Source organism: Atta colombica, unplaced genomic scaffold (assembly GCF_001594045.1).
Source record: "Atta colombica isolate Treedump-2 unplaced genomic scaffold, Acol1.0 scaffold162, whole genome shotgun sequence".
Lineage (NCBI taxonomy): Eukaryota > Metazoa > Arthropoda > Insecta > Hymenoptera > Formicidae > Atta > Atta colombica.
The window spans coordinates 387,088-402,180 of record NW_017259253.1 but is presented as its reverse complement, the minus strand read 5'-3'; the positions used below and the strand labels follow the sequence as shown (position 1 = coordinate 402,180).

Sequence of the window (15,093 nt, the reverse complement as noted above, 5' to 3'; positions counted from 1 at the left end):
AACATTAAAATTTTGATAATTGAAATTTAAATATATAATTAAAATATTAGATTGTGCTTTATATCCCTTTTTAATAATCTAAAATATTTTCTTCATTATTTAATGTTTAATTCGCGTCATGAGTCACGACTTATGGTGGAAAATAACAATTGATCGTGAAGTAAACTCAGTTAGAATATGAACTTGCACGCAATAAGAATTTAATCATTGTATGAAAAATAGAAACTAAGTACAGTGATAGAGTTTGCAAGGAAAGTTGCTTGTCGAAAAGGACGATTCTAAAGAAAGTATTCGTATTCATTTGTCAAACTTTATATTAACTAGGAAAATGATCATGTTTATCTTCATGTCTTCGCAACATAATTGTAACATAACGCCTATCAGAAAAAAATGGTTTCGTTTGACGTGTGTTAAATGTTCTAATGTTTTTATATGTATGAGTTAAAATATCAATTATTATTTTTTAATTTTGTCAAAAAAGTAACATTTATGTTGTTGTTACTAATAAAATAATGTGTTAATAAAAATATTTAATGAGATATGAATTAATAAAACAAAATTAAATATTGAAAAATTCTTTATCATTTTGCAGTTTTTGCATTGCGGTCATTACTGAAACACTCTGTATATAATTAAATGATATTTTATATTACTTTTACATTTTAATATATATATATATATTTTGTATTCGAATCAATATATGCAATTGATTCACATAATATAATGGTATAAAACAACTAACATTACAATTTCAACTATTAAAATTTAATGATTCAATCGATTACATTTCGGAGCATATTAAAAAATGTCCCCGCTGTTTTCATGACCTAAAAATATTTTCAACTGTTTTCTTCTCTGATTTGTTTTCAATTAACCACATTTATCGTCATTGTAAGTAATAAGAATACATTTAGTAAAATTGACATATGTAAATGACATGATATTTATTTTATAAAAAAGGATTCTAATTGTCTTATTGCAATGTGTAGATATAAAATAATTAATATTGATGTCGCTTAACGCTACTATAATTAAAACACAGACTTACTTTAAAAAAAGCTAAAACCTACTTAAATAATCTTTCGTAGAAAGTAATTTACTTACATCACCAAATGTTTTGAGCGAGAGATCGATGAACTTTCCAGAGATTTTGGTCGGCGCATTAGACATAATAATCAGCAATACAACGCTACGTGCTTTTTTGTCCGGAAGACGATACCATTCGAGCTCGCAGGATGCAATGGCTACTTTTTCCGCCTATCGTTGAATTTATCATCACGTAGCAATGGCCATAAAATGTATTTGTATCATAATTTCATTTGCTATTTCAAGGATATTGCAACACGTTCCCTGTTTCTTTTTTTTTTCATGATATATTTATTTTTATAAAAATATATATAAAACTTATTTCAGCACGCAATATTAACTCTTTCAAGACTTAATTAAAATTGAATGTGTAATTACACATAATTTGATAATAAGTTATTTTAGTCATGAAACATTATTATTGCTAATTTTATTATTATTGTTTGTGTTTTAAAAATTTAACTACATTAATATCTATAAATTTTACCTGGCCGGTAAGTTGTTCGCCAGTGTAGCAAAATAGAAACATGTGAGTTGTTACATTTACAATACATAACCAATAAGTAAATAAAGTTGGTATATTCCTATTTTGCCAATCCTATAAATGCATAAGTGTTTTGTATGATTTTATTATTATTAAGTAATTTATTATTATGACTAATTCTGTAAAATCTGAAAGAACTATTTGTTATCGAAATATATTATTATAAAAATTCGAATGCAAATAAAAATTTTTAATTATGAGAAATTAATAAATTTTTGTTTCTTTTCTATTTTACGTTAAAAAATATTTTATTTTAATAATAATAAAATTAAAATATTTTATTTTGTAAAAATATTTAATTTATTTCGTTATTAGCATTAATTAACCAACTTACGAACCACTAACATAAAATACACTAAAAGGCAAATAGTTATTGTGTTCACCAGATATTCCACCACATATATTTCCTGCAAAGTATGCTGCACTAATCGTAAAAAACTGAAATATAATTACCGAGAGTAACAATTAACACTTAGACTCATAAATAATAAAATGAGAAAACAAAAAAAGTTAATAATTTTATTAATAAACACATTATTAATAAATATTAATATTAATAAGCACACATGTTAATTGGAGCTAAATACTAAAATTAAGCTAAATACTAAATTGAATACTAAAATTAAGAGAATACTAAAATTAAGATGAATTAATAACATTCGCAAATTGCGGACTTACTTGCGCACTCTTGTTTGATGTTCGACTATCTCAGCTAGCTTCATATCCATTTCACGTTCTTCTTGCCATTGTTTTTGCACAAGTTCTCTCATCAAGCCGATTAAAATTTTCAATTGGCCGCAAGCATGTACTACAAAAATTGCGGTAAGACCGCATGCACATGTCACGATCGAAACTGCAATGAATCCTGTTAGACACTGGATTACAAAGACCGTCTCGTAAACAGGGCTGACTTGTACGTCGAGGGAAAAGAAGTAACCCGGACAGGCTAAATGTCTTATCGTGATGTTCTGATCGATGACGATCTTTCCCTGGAACAACGGCAAAATTGTTCGGAAGGTAAAGGCGCCGCTATACATGAAGATTGCACAAATCGTGACCAAGCGTTTGCCCGTTCTCGCAGATTTCAGCATAATATTCCGTGCGTCTGCGCTGAGAACGTTTTTCCAATCCTCCTCGACATGTTGCAAACATCGCCTGAGTTTATCATAGCGAAATATGAAAATGCCATATTGACTGACAGACATGAAGTCGTAGAGGAGAAGAGGGATCGTCTGCAGTCGAACGCGCGCCGTTTCTGCCATCAACCAGTAAAGGACACCAGGTATAATGTCGCTAGAGAGGAAAATGTAGGATATACAGATTGGTAAAAGATTGTGTGCTTTTGGATATACGGATCTTCCTTTACTGACGAACGGCCAAGCGCCGAGCGCGAGCAAAATGTTGCGAGTTGGTTGCGTAATGTACGAAATATCATTCTGGTGATGCTTATTTTGCGGCATTTCTGTGTGAATTTTGACGAATATTTTACGATACTTTCGGATTTTATTCGTTTACTTAATGCAAAAGCTGAATGCGAACTGAGTTTGTCACCAGTCGTTGAAGAACGAAGCCAACTCGCGCATATGATTGCGCATTTTAAAAATTCAAATCCGCATAAGAAGAGAGAACAGAAGAGAGAGCAGAAGAGAGAGTAGAAAAGTTTATGATAGAGTGGTTCGCTAAGGACAGGATTATTTTCCATGAAATGTATTCTTATCCGCTTACGTACATTGACTTTTACAGGAAAATCATTACATTTAACTTGCTTTCTTCGTGAATTCTAACTTACAATCATAATGTTGACTGTGAAGCTAACAGTTTATATTTCTACGAGAACTTTTCTATTTATTTAACTATTGTAGAGATGTATGTAATTAATTGATACAGCAAGATTACTTTTACATGAGACCAGTTACATAGTTAAGTAACTTAAATCATACATTTCAAATTACATTTAAATACATTTTTTAAATATATTTTTGAGAGCATTTTATTTTATTTCAGAAGATACGTTTATAAATAAATATATTATAATATCGTAAAAGAGAGAGAAAAACTTATTATTTTGCACAGCACATCATCGTTACTATCTTAACTCACGTTATTATGTACGTAGTTATACTGCACTTTCTTGTGAATAATTAACAAGTCGATTTTTGTCTCAATAATCATTATCGTTGTTTAATCGACAATAATCCAAAATATATTAAAATATAAAACCTCTGATTTGATGACCTGAAACAATTAATAAATATCTTTGTATAAAATTCTTTCTACTAATCGGGGAATAATGTATATAATATCATTGAAGTGTCGCAATGTTTTATATAAAAATACGTATATTTTGCTTACATCAGTAAATGTCTTTAAAGAAAGAACAATAAATTTTCCTAAGATTCCTAACTTTTTATGAAATATTATATATGATATATAATTATTTTCAGCACCACATTATGTGTACTCCTTGGAAGATATTATTCTAGTATATTTGCTCTCCAAACTACTTGAGCTGCCTATTGTAATAAATATGTATGAAATTGCTTTTATTTATGCAAGTTAAAGATTTCAGTTCTTATGTAAGTATTTTTATTTTTACATATTTAAAAAGTGCGATGAAAATGAGTATCAATATAATTGAAGTCTTATATGATAGAATTAAATGAATATACCCAATAAATTTACTGCAACTACAATGCATTCGCCGATACAGTAGAAGAAAAATATTAATAGTGTTAAAAGCTAGTGCAAAGAAATCCTAGAACATTGAAGATTGAGGCATATTAATTAATTATATTAACAAATAAAACAATCTATGCATTAGAATAAATAATCATAAAGTATGAAATAATTTCTTTTCGGTAATTATCAAAATGATTCCTTCTTGTTTTGACATATAATAGTAATAAAATATCACAGATATTTAATAGATGTTTCTCGCTTAGATTTTTTTAATGAATTTCGTAATATAATTTTATATAAATATTTTATATTATTTTATATGCATATTCATCAGAAACTGAATGAAGAATAATTTTAAATAAAAAATACAATAAAGTCTGTTATGAATATTTCTAAACGTTTTCAATTTATTTCATTTGGAACAAAAATATTTGAAAAAGAAAAGCACTCTATTTAAATATTTTATTTTCCACTTTATACAAATATTTATTGCTACTCTTTTATTGCTATCTATACATTTATGATTAATTCTTAAAATTCAATCAACTCGAAGAAGATTTAAATACGTCACAGACATCTTAACAACCTAAAATAAATATATATCTATATATTAATAATTATTCCTTCCCACAGGAATTGTTTATTAATTTTATTAAATAAATTTGAATTAAAAATTAGCTGTCACTTACATTGCCAAATGTTCTAAGGGTAAGATCAATGAAATTTCCTGCTTTGAGTCTTAATGGTTTTTCGGAAATAGATATAAGTAAAATCAATGCTCGTGCTTTTATATCCGGAAGACGGTGCCATTCCAAAGTGCATGCTGTTAATGCTATTTTTTCTCCCTAATTTTGATTAATTAATTATAAGCGTCAGTGATGTGAATGAAAAAAGAATTTTCATTCCATTCCATTAATGTCTCTCTTTGTTTGTTATATATTTCACGATTTCTGATCAATCATCGATAACGAAAAATGTTTCGGTAACATATACCTGCTCAATGATTTGCTCGCCCATATAGCAGTAAATAAATATGTTGAAACAGAACATTGTTAGTCCACTGAAATATAAGCTCAAACGAAAAACATTATGATCTTCCCATTCCTGTAAATTGAATTCTTAATTTTTTATTAAACACATGAAACTATAACGTAATATATCTTGTCACATTTATGTGAAGGTTTTTTCCTTAAAATTTATTGTTACATAAATAATTTTGCGTACCATAATAATATAAAATCCTACATAACATAACATCACGGTAGATCCCAGGATTTCTATTAAATTTGGATACTGAGTGATACTCTGCAGCAATCGTAAGAAACTAAAATGTATTGTGAGAAAGTTATAAAAACTGGTTTAAACAAAATTTATTAATTGCTAATTCTACATATCGTTAATAATTAATGACACGTTATCCATTTGCGTAGAATGTATTATCGCGTATTAAGCTCTGATATAATTTCTAGTGAGTGAATATGTTACAATTATATTAAAAAATGAGTGATTATTATATGTAAGAAAAGACTCACTTTCTTATTCTAATCTGATGCTCCACAACATTGGCCAATTTCTTGTTCAAATATTCCGATTGATTCTCATTCACAAAATCGTTCATTAACGTCACAAGTATGTCTGACTGCGCGCAAAAATGCATCCCGCAAAGTGTCACGAAACTAAAGGTTGCCACCAAAATCGTATACTTTACAAATCCCGCTACAAATTGTATGAAATATACGATTTCATAAACTGGACTGCGTTGCACATCAAATATAACGAGATGGGCCGCACACGGCAGTGGTCTGATAGTGACATTTTGAGGAGTAACAATTTTCCCTACTGACAAAGGAATGATCATTCGGGCACACACGCCGGTCAAGTACACAAATACAGTGCAAATCACAATTAGACGTTTGCTAGTTCTGACTCTGCCAATCATAGAGATGCGATCATTTAGATTGACGACGTTTCGCCAGTCCTCTTCAACCAGTACTAGACAATTTCGCACTTGATTCTTGTAAAACACGGTATAACCGTACTTAATGATTTCTATTATCGTAAATATTCCATTAGCCATGATTTTAAATCTCAAACGAACGTCTGTCAGCACCATAAATACATAAAGTATAATCGGGATTAATTCGCCGAAGAGAAATGCAAAACACACGAAGACCAGCACGACCGTTTCCAACAGCTCCGGAAAAAGGGAATTCGTGCGTGGAAATGGCCATATGCCTAATAAACGAAAGAAAAAGCGATTCATCACGAAAGTATTCTCTATGTCGTATTCGTAATATTTGTTGGCAAACATCTTGAGAGACTAATTCTACAATTTCTTATATTGAATTTTTCCACTTCATAGTGATATCGTAGAGCATGAAAACACTTTTGTAATCTACGATACAGAGACGAAACGTACTATTCGTCACTGATCGCAGCGACAAACTGGTATTTTTCGCAGAGTACAAACATAACTCATAATTCATGTGCGCTTGCGTATCAAGGAACTGAAAAGCCACGTCAAGTGAATGGTTAACATACATATAGAAACTTTTAAAAGAGTTGCGTGCAGTCCCTTTTATGCTTTTCCTTCATTCTAAGGAATATAAAGTTTTCTCTGCGAAGCTATGATGAATTAACGTTTCTAAGAAAATTTATTGATATAATAATTGTAAACAAAATAATAGTTGACTTAATCGAGTATACATGAAAAAGTAACTGTACTTGTACGACTATATTCTAGATCATTTTTATATTATTATTCTTTCTTTTATTAAAATGTGTACTGTATTCTGACAATGAGATAGTAATCGTTACAGTGCTTTATATAAAGCATTATTTGCTTGTGTTATATTAATGTTTGGGAGATTTTAATGCTGCATAAGAAGAACTTTTCAAGTGCGGTAATAGTTTCAAAAAATAAATTAATAAAAGTAAAAATTTTTTACTCACGCTTCTGTATATGTATAATTTACTAAGTTCTTGTATTTGACACTATTTCAGGAAAATATCACATCTATACATACATATCTATATTAGAAAAGAAAAAATACATTATTTGATATTACTACTTGATATTATGCGTTGATAAACATTGTTCTAATAAAAAAAAGAGATTCAGAGCAAAAAAAAATCGTCTATAACAAAAAAATCATAGAGGATCGTTTGTAAATACAATTGTAAGTAATAAAATAACATTACTTTCTCTCACTCGCACTTATTGATAATAGTTCAAATTTTTTAAAATAATATTATATGGAAAGAATAATTTTGAATAATTTTGAATCTAAAAATTTAGTTAAATATGGATCGGAAAATAATTTTGTTGGACCATCAAAATAATTTGATAGGAATTTCAAGCATGATAAGCAATGCTGAAAAAAATTTTGACATTTTAGCAATCAGTTTAAACATCCTACAATTTTAATGATTCAACAAAATTATGTTTAGATCTATTTCTAATTAAATTTTTGGACTCTTCAGCAAAATCATTCTTTCCGTATAATATATTATTTGTTTACGAAGCAATTTGGACTTTGAAATTTAATATATTTATTTAATATATTTATACAAGCAATATGACACATTATTGAAAATATGCATATCTCATGTCGTGATATCGACTTAGAGCATTCAAAAACTATGGAATATTAGTTAGATTAAAAAATTAATTTATTATTTATGCGTTAGAATAAATAACAATAAATTACATAGAAATATAAATAATTTCTCTCTAGTTGTCTTTTAATATAACGTTAGATATTTAATAGATATTTCTTATCTACATTTTTAATGAATCTCGGAATATATTTTTATTTTTAGACGTTTTTATATTATATTATAAGCACATTCATCAAAAATTGAATAAAAAATAATTCTAATGATAAATTATAAGAAAGAACTAATTATGAATACTTGTAAATGTTTTTATTTGGAACAAATATATTTGAAAAAGAAAAGCACTTTGCTTCAGTATACTATAATTTATAATATACTATAATTTTTTATGATTACAAATTTTTATTGCTACTGTTTTACTAATAGTTATAAAAGTCTGTTATTCATATATTTCAGAATAATTCTTATAATTCAATCAACTGATCGAAGAAAATTTAAATATGTCACAGACATTTTACCCACCTAAAATAAATGTACGTCTTTATTAATCGCTTTTTCTCCCGGTAAAAAGAATTTTTATGATATTAACTGTAATATTATATTAATAAGATAAAATAGCCGTAGCACTTACATTGCCAAACGTTCTGAGGCAAATATCAATTAAATTTCCTGCTTTAAGATTTAATGGATTTTCGGAAATAATTATTAGTAAAATCAATGCTCGTGCTTTTGTATTCGGAAGACGGTACCATTCCAAAGTACGTGTTGTTAATGCTACTTTTTCTCCCTAGTTTTTATCAATTAATTACAAACGTCAGTAATGCGAACAACAAAATGATTTCACCACTATTCCTTTGATTTTACTTTAATATATTTATTTGCTATATTTATTTGCTATATTTGCCACATTTGACTGTTACTACCCATTGGCAATGAAAAATGATTCAAGAATACATACTTGCTCAATGATTTGCTCGCCCATGTAGCAGTAGATAAATATGTTGAAACAGAACATTATTAGTACACTGATATATGCGCACAGACGAATAACATTGTGATCTTCCCATTCCTGCGAATTAAATTCTTATTAATTTTTTATACAACATGAAAGTATAACGTAATGCATGTACCTTATCATGTCTATCTAGTATTTTCTTTAAAATTAATTGTTACGTAAATATTTCTTTGCGTACCATGATAATGTAATATCCTGCGAAACATAATAGGACCGTAGATCCTAAGATTTCTATTAAACTTGGGTACTGAGTGGTACTCTGCACCAATTGTAAGAAACTAAAATATTTTACGAGAAAAATATGAAAATTGTTTATAACAAAAATTACTAGCTTCTAATCCCATATCTAATCCGACTATCTTTGATAATTGAAGACACATTACCCATTGTATAGAATGTGTATTATCGCGTATTACGCTCTGACATGGTTTCTTTCTAGTGTGAATACGTTCGATTTACTTTATAGAATCAACGAATGAATTTCATTATTGTACGCAAGGAAACACTTACTTCCTTATTTTGATTTGATGCTCTATTACAGTTGCCAATCTTGTGTTCAAATTTTCCGATTGATTCTCATTCACGAAATTATTTATTAATGTCACAAGTATATCTGACTGCGCGCAAAAATGCATCGCGCAAAGTGTCATAAAACCAAATGTTGTCACAGTAATCGTGTACTTTATAAGTCCTGCTAGAAATTGTACGAAATATATGATTTCATAAACTGGACTACGTTGCACGTCAAATATAACGAGATAGGCAACATGAGGCAGTGGTCTGATAGTGATATTTTGAGAAGTAACGATCTTCCCCACTGACAACGGAATGATCATTCGAACAGCCATTCCGGTCACATATACGATTATGGCGCATATTACAATCAGACGTTTACTAGTTTTAACTTTGTCGATCATCGAATTACGATCATTCGGATTGATGACGTTCCGCCAATCTTTATCAACTAATATTAGACAGTTTTTTACTTGACTCTTGTAAAGTATTGCATAGCTGTACTTGATAATTTCTATTATTGTAAATATCCCGCTGGCCATGACTTTCAGTCTCAAACGAAAATCTGTCAACACCATAAATACATAAAGTATAGTCGGGATTAATTCGCCGAAGAGGAACGCAAAACAAGCAAAGACCAATATGAATGTTTCCACTAGTTCAAAAAGAAGGGAATTAGTGCGCGAAAATGGCCATATGCCTAATAAACGAAAGAAAAAGCGATTTATTCCAAAAGCATTTTCTATGTCACGTTCGTAATACTTATTGGCGAACATCTTGAGAGACTGATTAATTTTACAATTTCTTATACGAAATCTTTCTATATCTTCATAATATATGATAGCTTATAGCATGAGAACACTTTTGTAAGCCACGATATAGAGACGAAACGTGTCTGTTTCCTACTGATCGTAGTGATGAATAGTATCCTTTGCTAAGCACAATATAACTCATATTTCATGTGCGCCTGCGTGTGAAGGAAACTGAAAAGCCACGTCAAGCAGACGTTAACGAACATATAGAAACTTTCAAAGGGGTTGCGTACAAGTTTATTTACAATTTTCCTTCTGTGTAAGGAACAAAAAGTTTTCTACGGGAAGTTATGAAGGGGTGAATTTTTCGTAATAAAAACTTACTGATAATAATAGAGTGTAATCAAAATAGAGAAACTATCTTGGCAGAATATAATAAAAATAAGTACATTTATCTCTGTAATATATAGTATTTTTTGTTCCTTATATTATTATAATCATTTCTTTAAATAAAATGTGTACGTTATTGAAATAGTAAATATTATAATCTCCTCCACATAAAATATTATTTGCTCGCGTGTCAATCTGACGCGATCTCGGAGATTTTGATATTGCATAAAATGATTCTCGAGTATACGATAATAGTTTCAAAAAATAAATAATGTTACTGAACAGCTTATTTTTATTACACATATTCTGTAATACTGTGTGATATTTTAAAAGAAGACAAATTATGCAATCAAAGATTTAATTTAAAATATCTAAAGTTGATTCTAATATTAATTTCAAATTTGTTGTGATGAGAAATCAATTAGAAGAAACGTTAATAGTACGATTGACATTTCTGGTTTGTAGTTACAGGCAAGATTGCAATTACCAGTAATATAGAACCAGCTTATTTCGTCAAATTTTTATTTTCAGCGAGAAGGAAGATTCTTTAAAAATTTTCTGTTGTTATCAAAATTCTGCATAGTGTCATTTGGAAGTAATATAAATAATAAAATAACGTCTCTTTTGTTCACTCACGTTTATCAGTAATAATAATAATAATAATAATAATACAGATTAATAATATATTAATATTAATATATTAATATATTAAAATACATACAAATTTATAATACATTAATTTGTCGATGGAGAACTTTGTTTTTTAATATACTTGTTATTGTACTTGCGCTAAGATATTACTGAAAAATATGCTTATTTATGTATACTGATTTTGACTTGGGTCAAAGATCGGATTTTTAATTAGACGAATTAAGCAATTTTATAAGTTAAAATAAATATAACCATAAAGTGACAAGCATAAACAATTTTCCTTTGATTTTATCAAGATCAGCCTTTTCTATCTTAATATAATATCAAATATCTAATAAACATTTCTTGTATATATTTTTTGATGATATATTTATTAATCTAATAATATCTTTTATCTAAATATTTTTTTATATTATTTTATATATATATGCATCAGAAATTGAATAAAGAATAATTAAAAAATTATATTATGAGATCAGAATATGAACATTCGAAAACGATTTCATACGTTTTATTTCAATCAAAGATATTTGAAAAATAAAAGCACTGCGTTTAAGTATGCTATGACTTCCATTTCATGGTAACAAATGTTTATTATTACTGTTCTTCTGCTATTTATATTCCGATTAACTCTTAAAATTTAGACAACTGATCGGAGAAGATTTAAATACGTCATAGACATCTTAGCAACCTAAAATAAATGTATATCTATATTAAAATACGCTCTTCCTTTCCGCAGAAATATGATTTTTATGATTTTAACTATGTTATTTAATAAATTCGAAAGAATAGCTGTGTTACTTACATTGCCAAATGTTCTGAGGGAAATATCTATAAAATTTCCTGCTTTAAGTTTCAATGGATTTTCAGAAATAGTTATAAGTAAAATCAATGCTCGTGCTGTTGCGTCTTCAAGACGGTACCATTCTAAAGTGCATGTTGTTAATGATACCTTTTCTCCCTGATTTTTGTCAATTAAATACAAAAGTGTTAACGATGTAAACAAAAAAATAACATTCCTCTGACTTTCCATTTGTTACTATATTTTACTATCATCGATGATAAAAAATATACCTGTTCAATGATTTGCTCGCCCATGTAGCAGTAAATAAATATGATGTACCACAACATTATTAGTCCACTGATATATGCGCAAATATTAACAACATTATGTTTTTCCCATTCCTGTAAATAGAATTTTTATTAATTTTTTAGAACATTAAATTATGATATAATACACCTTTTATCATTTCTCTAAATTTATATTTTCCTTGAAATTTGTTGTTATGTAAATACTTTTTTTGCGCACCATGATAACGTAATATCCTACTAAGCATATCATCATCGTAGATCCCACGATTTGTATTAAACTTGTGTACTGAATAGTACTCTGTACCAATTGTAAGAAACTAAAATATATTGCGAGAAAAAATTATGAAAATTGTTTTTAACAAAAATTACCAGTATCCAATATCTTATGTATCTTTGATAATAGATAATATCATTTTGCATAAATATACTGTTTATTAAGCTCTAACATAGTTGCCAGTGTAAATACGTTACTCTCTAAATCTGAATCAGTGGATAATCACTGATATCAGTGAAATATGCCACTGGTAATCAACGAATATAAGATCCCTAAACTAGTTAATCTTTATTGTGATCTAATCTTATTTTAATGCTTAAATTCAATGAATATGATATTGGTAGATTGAATTTAACGTGCAAATATCAGTAGTTAAATAATGCTCCAACGTTCTTCCTTTTTAGTTGAACTTCACTGACTATCAATGCAAAGTATGCCACTGGATAATTAGTGACTATCTACTGATTCGGGTTAAAGAGATTTACAGCAAAAAATTAACGAATGAATCTTATTATTGAACCCAAAAAAAGACTCACTTTCTTATTCTGATTTGTCGTTCCACGACAATAGCCAATCTCTTGTTTAAGTTTTCCGGTTGATTTTCGTTCACGAAATCATTCATTAAAGTCACGAGTATGTCTGATTGCGCGCAGAAATGCATCGCGCAAAGTGTCATAAAACCAAATGTTGTTATCGTAATTGTGTACTTTATAAGTCCTGCTAGAAATTGTACGAAATATACGATTTCATAAACTGGACTACGTTGCACGTCAAATATAACGAGATAGGCAACGTGAGGCAGTGGTCTGATAGTGATATTTTGAGAAGTAACGATCTTCCCCACTGATAACGGAATGATCATTCGGACAGCCATTCCGGTCACATACACGATTATAGCGCATATTACAATTAGATGTTTGCAAGTTTTAACTCTGTCAATCATCGAATTGCGATCACTCGAATTGATGACGTTTCGCCAATCTTCATCAATCAGTATTAGACAATTTTTCACTTGACTTTTGTAAAGTACAGCATAGCTGTACTTGATAATTTCTGTTATTGTAAAGATCCCGCTGGCCATGACTTTCAGCCTCAAACGAAAGTCTGTCAACACCATAAATACATAAAGCATAGTCGGGATTAATTCGCAGAAGAGAAACGCAAAACAAGCGAAGATCAATGTGAACGTTTCCGCCAGCTCAAAAAGAAGGGAATTAGTGCGCGAAAATGGCCATATGCCTAACAAACGAAAGAAAAAACGATTTATTCCAAAAGCATTTTCTATGTCGTGTTCGTAATACTTATTGGCAAACATCTTGAGAGACTGATTAATTTTATAATTTCTTATACGGAATCTTTCCACTTCATAATACGAAAGCTTGTAACATGAGAACACTTTTATGAGACATATACAGAGAGATACGAAGACGAAACGTATCTGTTCTCCACTGATTGCAGTGAAGAATGGTATCTTTTGCTAAGCACAACATGATTCATATTTCATGTGCGCCTGCGTGTGAAGGAAACTGAAAAGCCACGTCAATCGGATGGTTAACGAATATATAGAAACTTTCAAAGGGTTGCGTGCAAGTTTATTTATAATTTTCCTTGTGTGTAAGGAATAGAAAGTTTTCTACGGGAAGTTATGAAGGGGTGAATTTTTCATAATAAAAATTTACTGATAATAATAATAAGGATGCAATCAAAATAAAAGAGCTATCTTGGCAGAATATAATAAAAATAGGTGGATTTATCTTTCTTATATATTCCAAACAATATTTTTTGTTCCTTATATTATTATAATCATTTCTTTAAATAAAATATGTACGTTATTGAAATAGTAAATGTTACAATTCTCCACATAAAATATTATTTGCTCGCGTGTCAATCTGACGGAGATTTTGATATTGCGTAAAATGAATTCTCGAGTATGGTAATGGTTTCAAAAAATACTAAACAGCTTATTTTTATTATACATATTCTGTAATATTGTGTGATATCTTAAAAGAAGACAAATTATGCAATCAAAGATTTATTTAATTTAAAATATCTAAAATATCTGATTCTAACATTAATTTCAAATAGATCTCAAATTTGTTGTGAGAAATCAATTAGAAACGTTAACAGTACTATTGACAATTTCTGGTTTGTAGTCACAGGCAAGATTGCAATTAACTTATCAGTAATATAGAACCAGCTTCTCGTCAAATTTTTGTGTTCTTCGTATATTCATGTTAAACACAATGCGATGTCAATACGAAGTGCAATTTAATAAAATATATATTTGAAAAACGACTTATAATTGATGTGTAGAGCTATAATACTAGTTACATCATATGATCCTTTGATCTGTTCGGAAATTACATTCATGTTTAAAAGTTATTGAGAATATAAAAGTGCATTTTATATATGGTACACGTGATTGATTATATAAATATGAAATTATATTTTTATTTACCTCTTAATCTTTTTTTATCGC

At 28.7% G+C, this 15,093-nt stretch overlaps 2 protein-coding genes across 2 annotated transcripts in view; both read right to left on the bottom strand.

Annotated features, from left to right (window-relative positions):
- Positions 1-3,090, bottom strand: part of LOC108685908 — a 16,472-nt gene extending 13,382 nt beyond the window's left edge. Inside the window, 1 exon segment of the mRNA XM_018190926.1 lies at positions 2,309-3,090. Within this exon segment, the coding sequence (XP_018046415.1) occupies positions 2,309-3,090 (782 nt within the window).
- Positions 3,091-4,847: 1,757 nt separating this feature from the next.
- The window catches only part of LOC108685907, a 17,271-nt gene continuing 7,025 nt past the window's right edge, over positions 4,848-15,093 (bottom strand). The window contains exons 3-11 of the mRNA XM_018190925.1: positions 13,151-13,762; positions 12,545-12,657; positions 9,453-10,020; positions 9,271-9,377; positions 5,842-6,544; positions 5,534-5,633; positions 5,303-5,413; positions 4,999-5,154; positions 4,848-4,895 (exon numbers count right to left, since the gene is read on the bottom strand). Of these exons, the coding sequence (XP_018046414.1) occupies positions 4,848-4,895; positions 4,999-5,154; positions 5,303-5,413; positions 5,534-5,633; positions 5,842-6,544; positions 9,271-9,377; positions 9,453-10,020; positions 12,545-12,657; positions 13,151-13,762 (2,518 nt within the window). The remainder of the gene's footprint in view (positions 4,896-4,998; positions 5,155-5,302; positions 5,414-5,533; positions 5,634-5,841; positions 6,545-9,270; positions 9,378-9,452; positions 10,021-12,544; positions 12,658-13,150; positions 13,763-15,093) is intronic.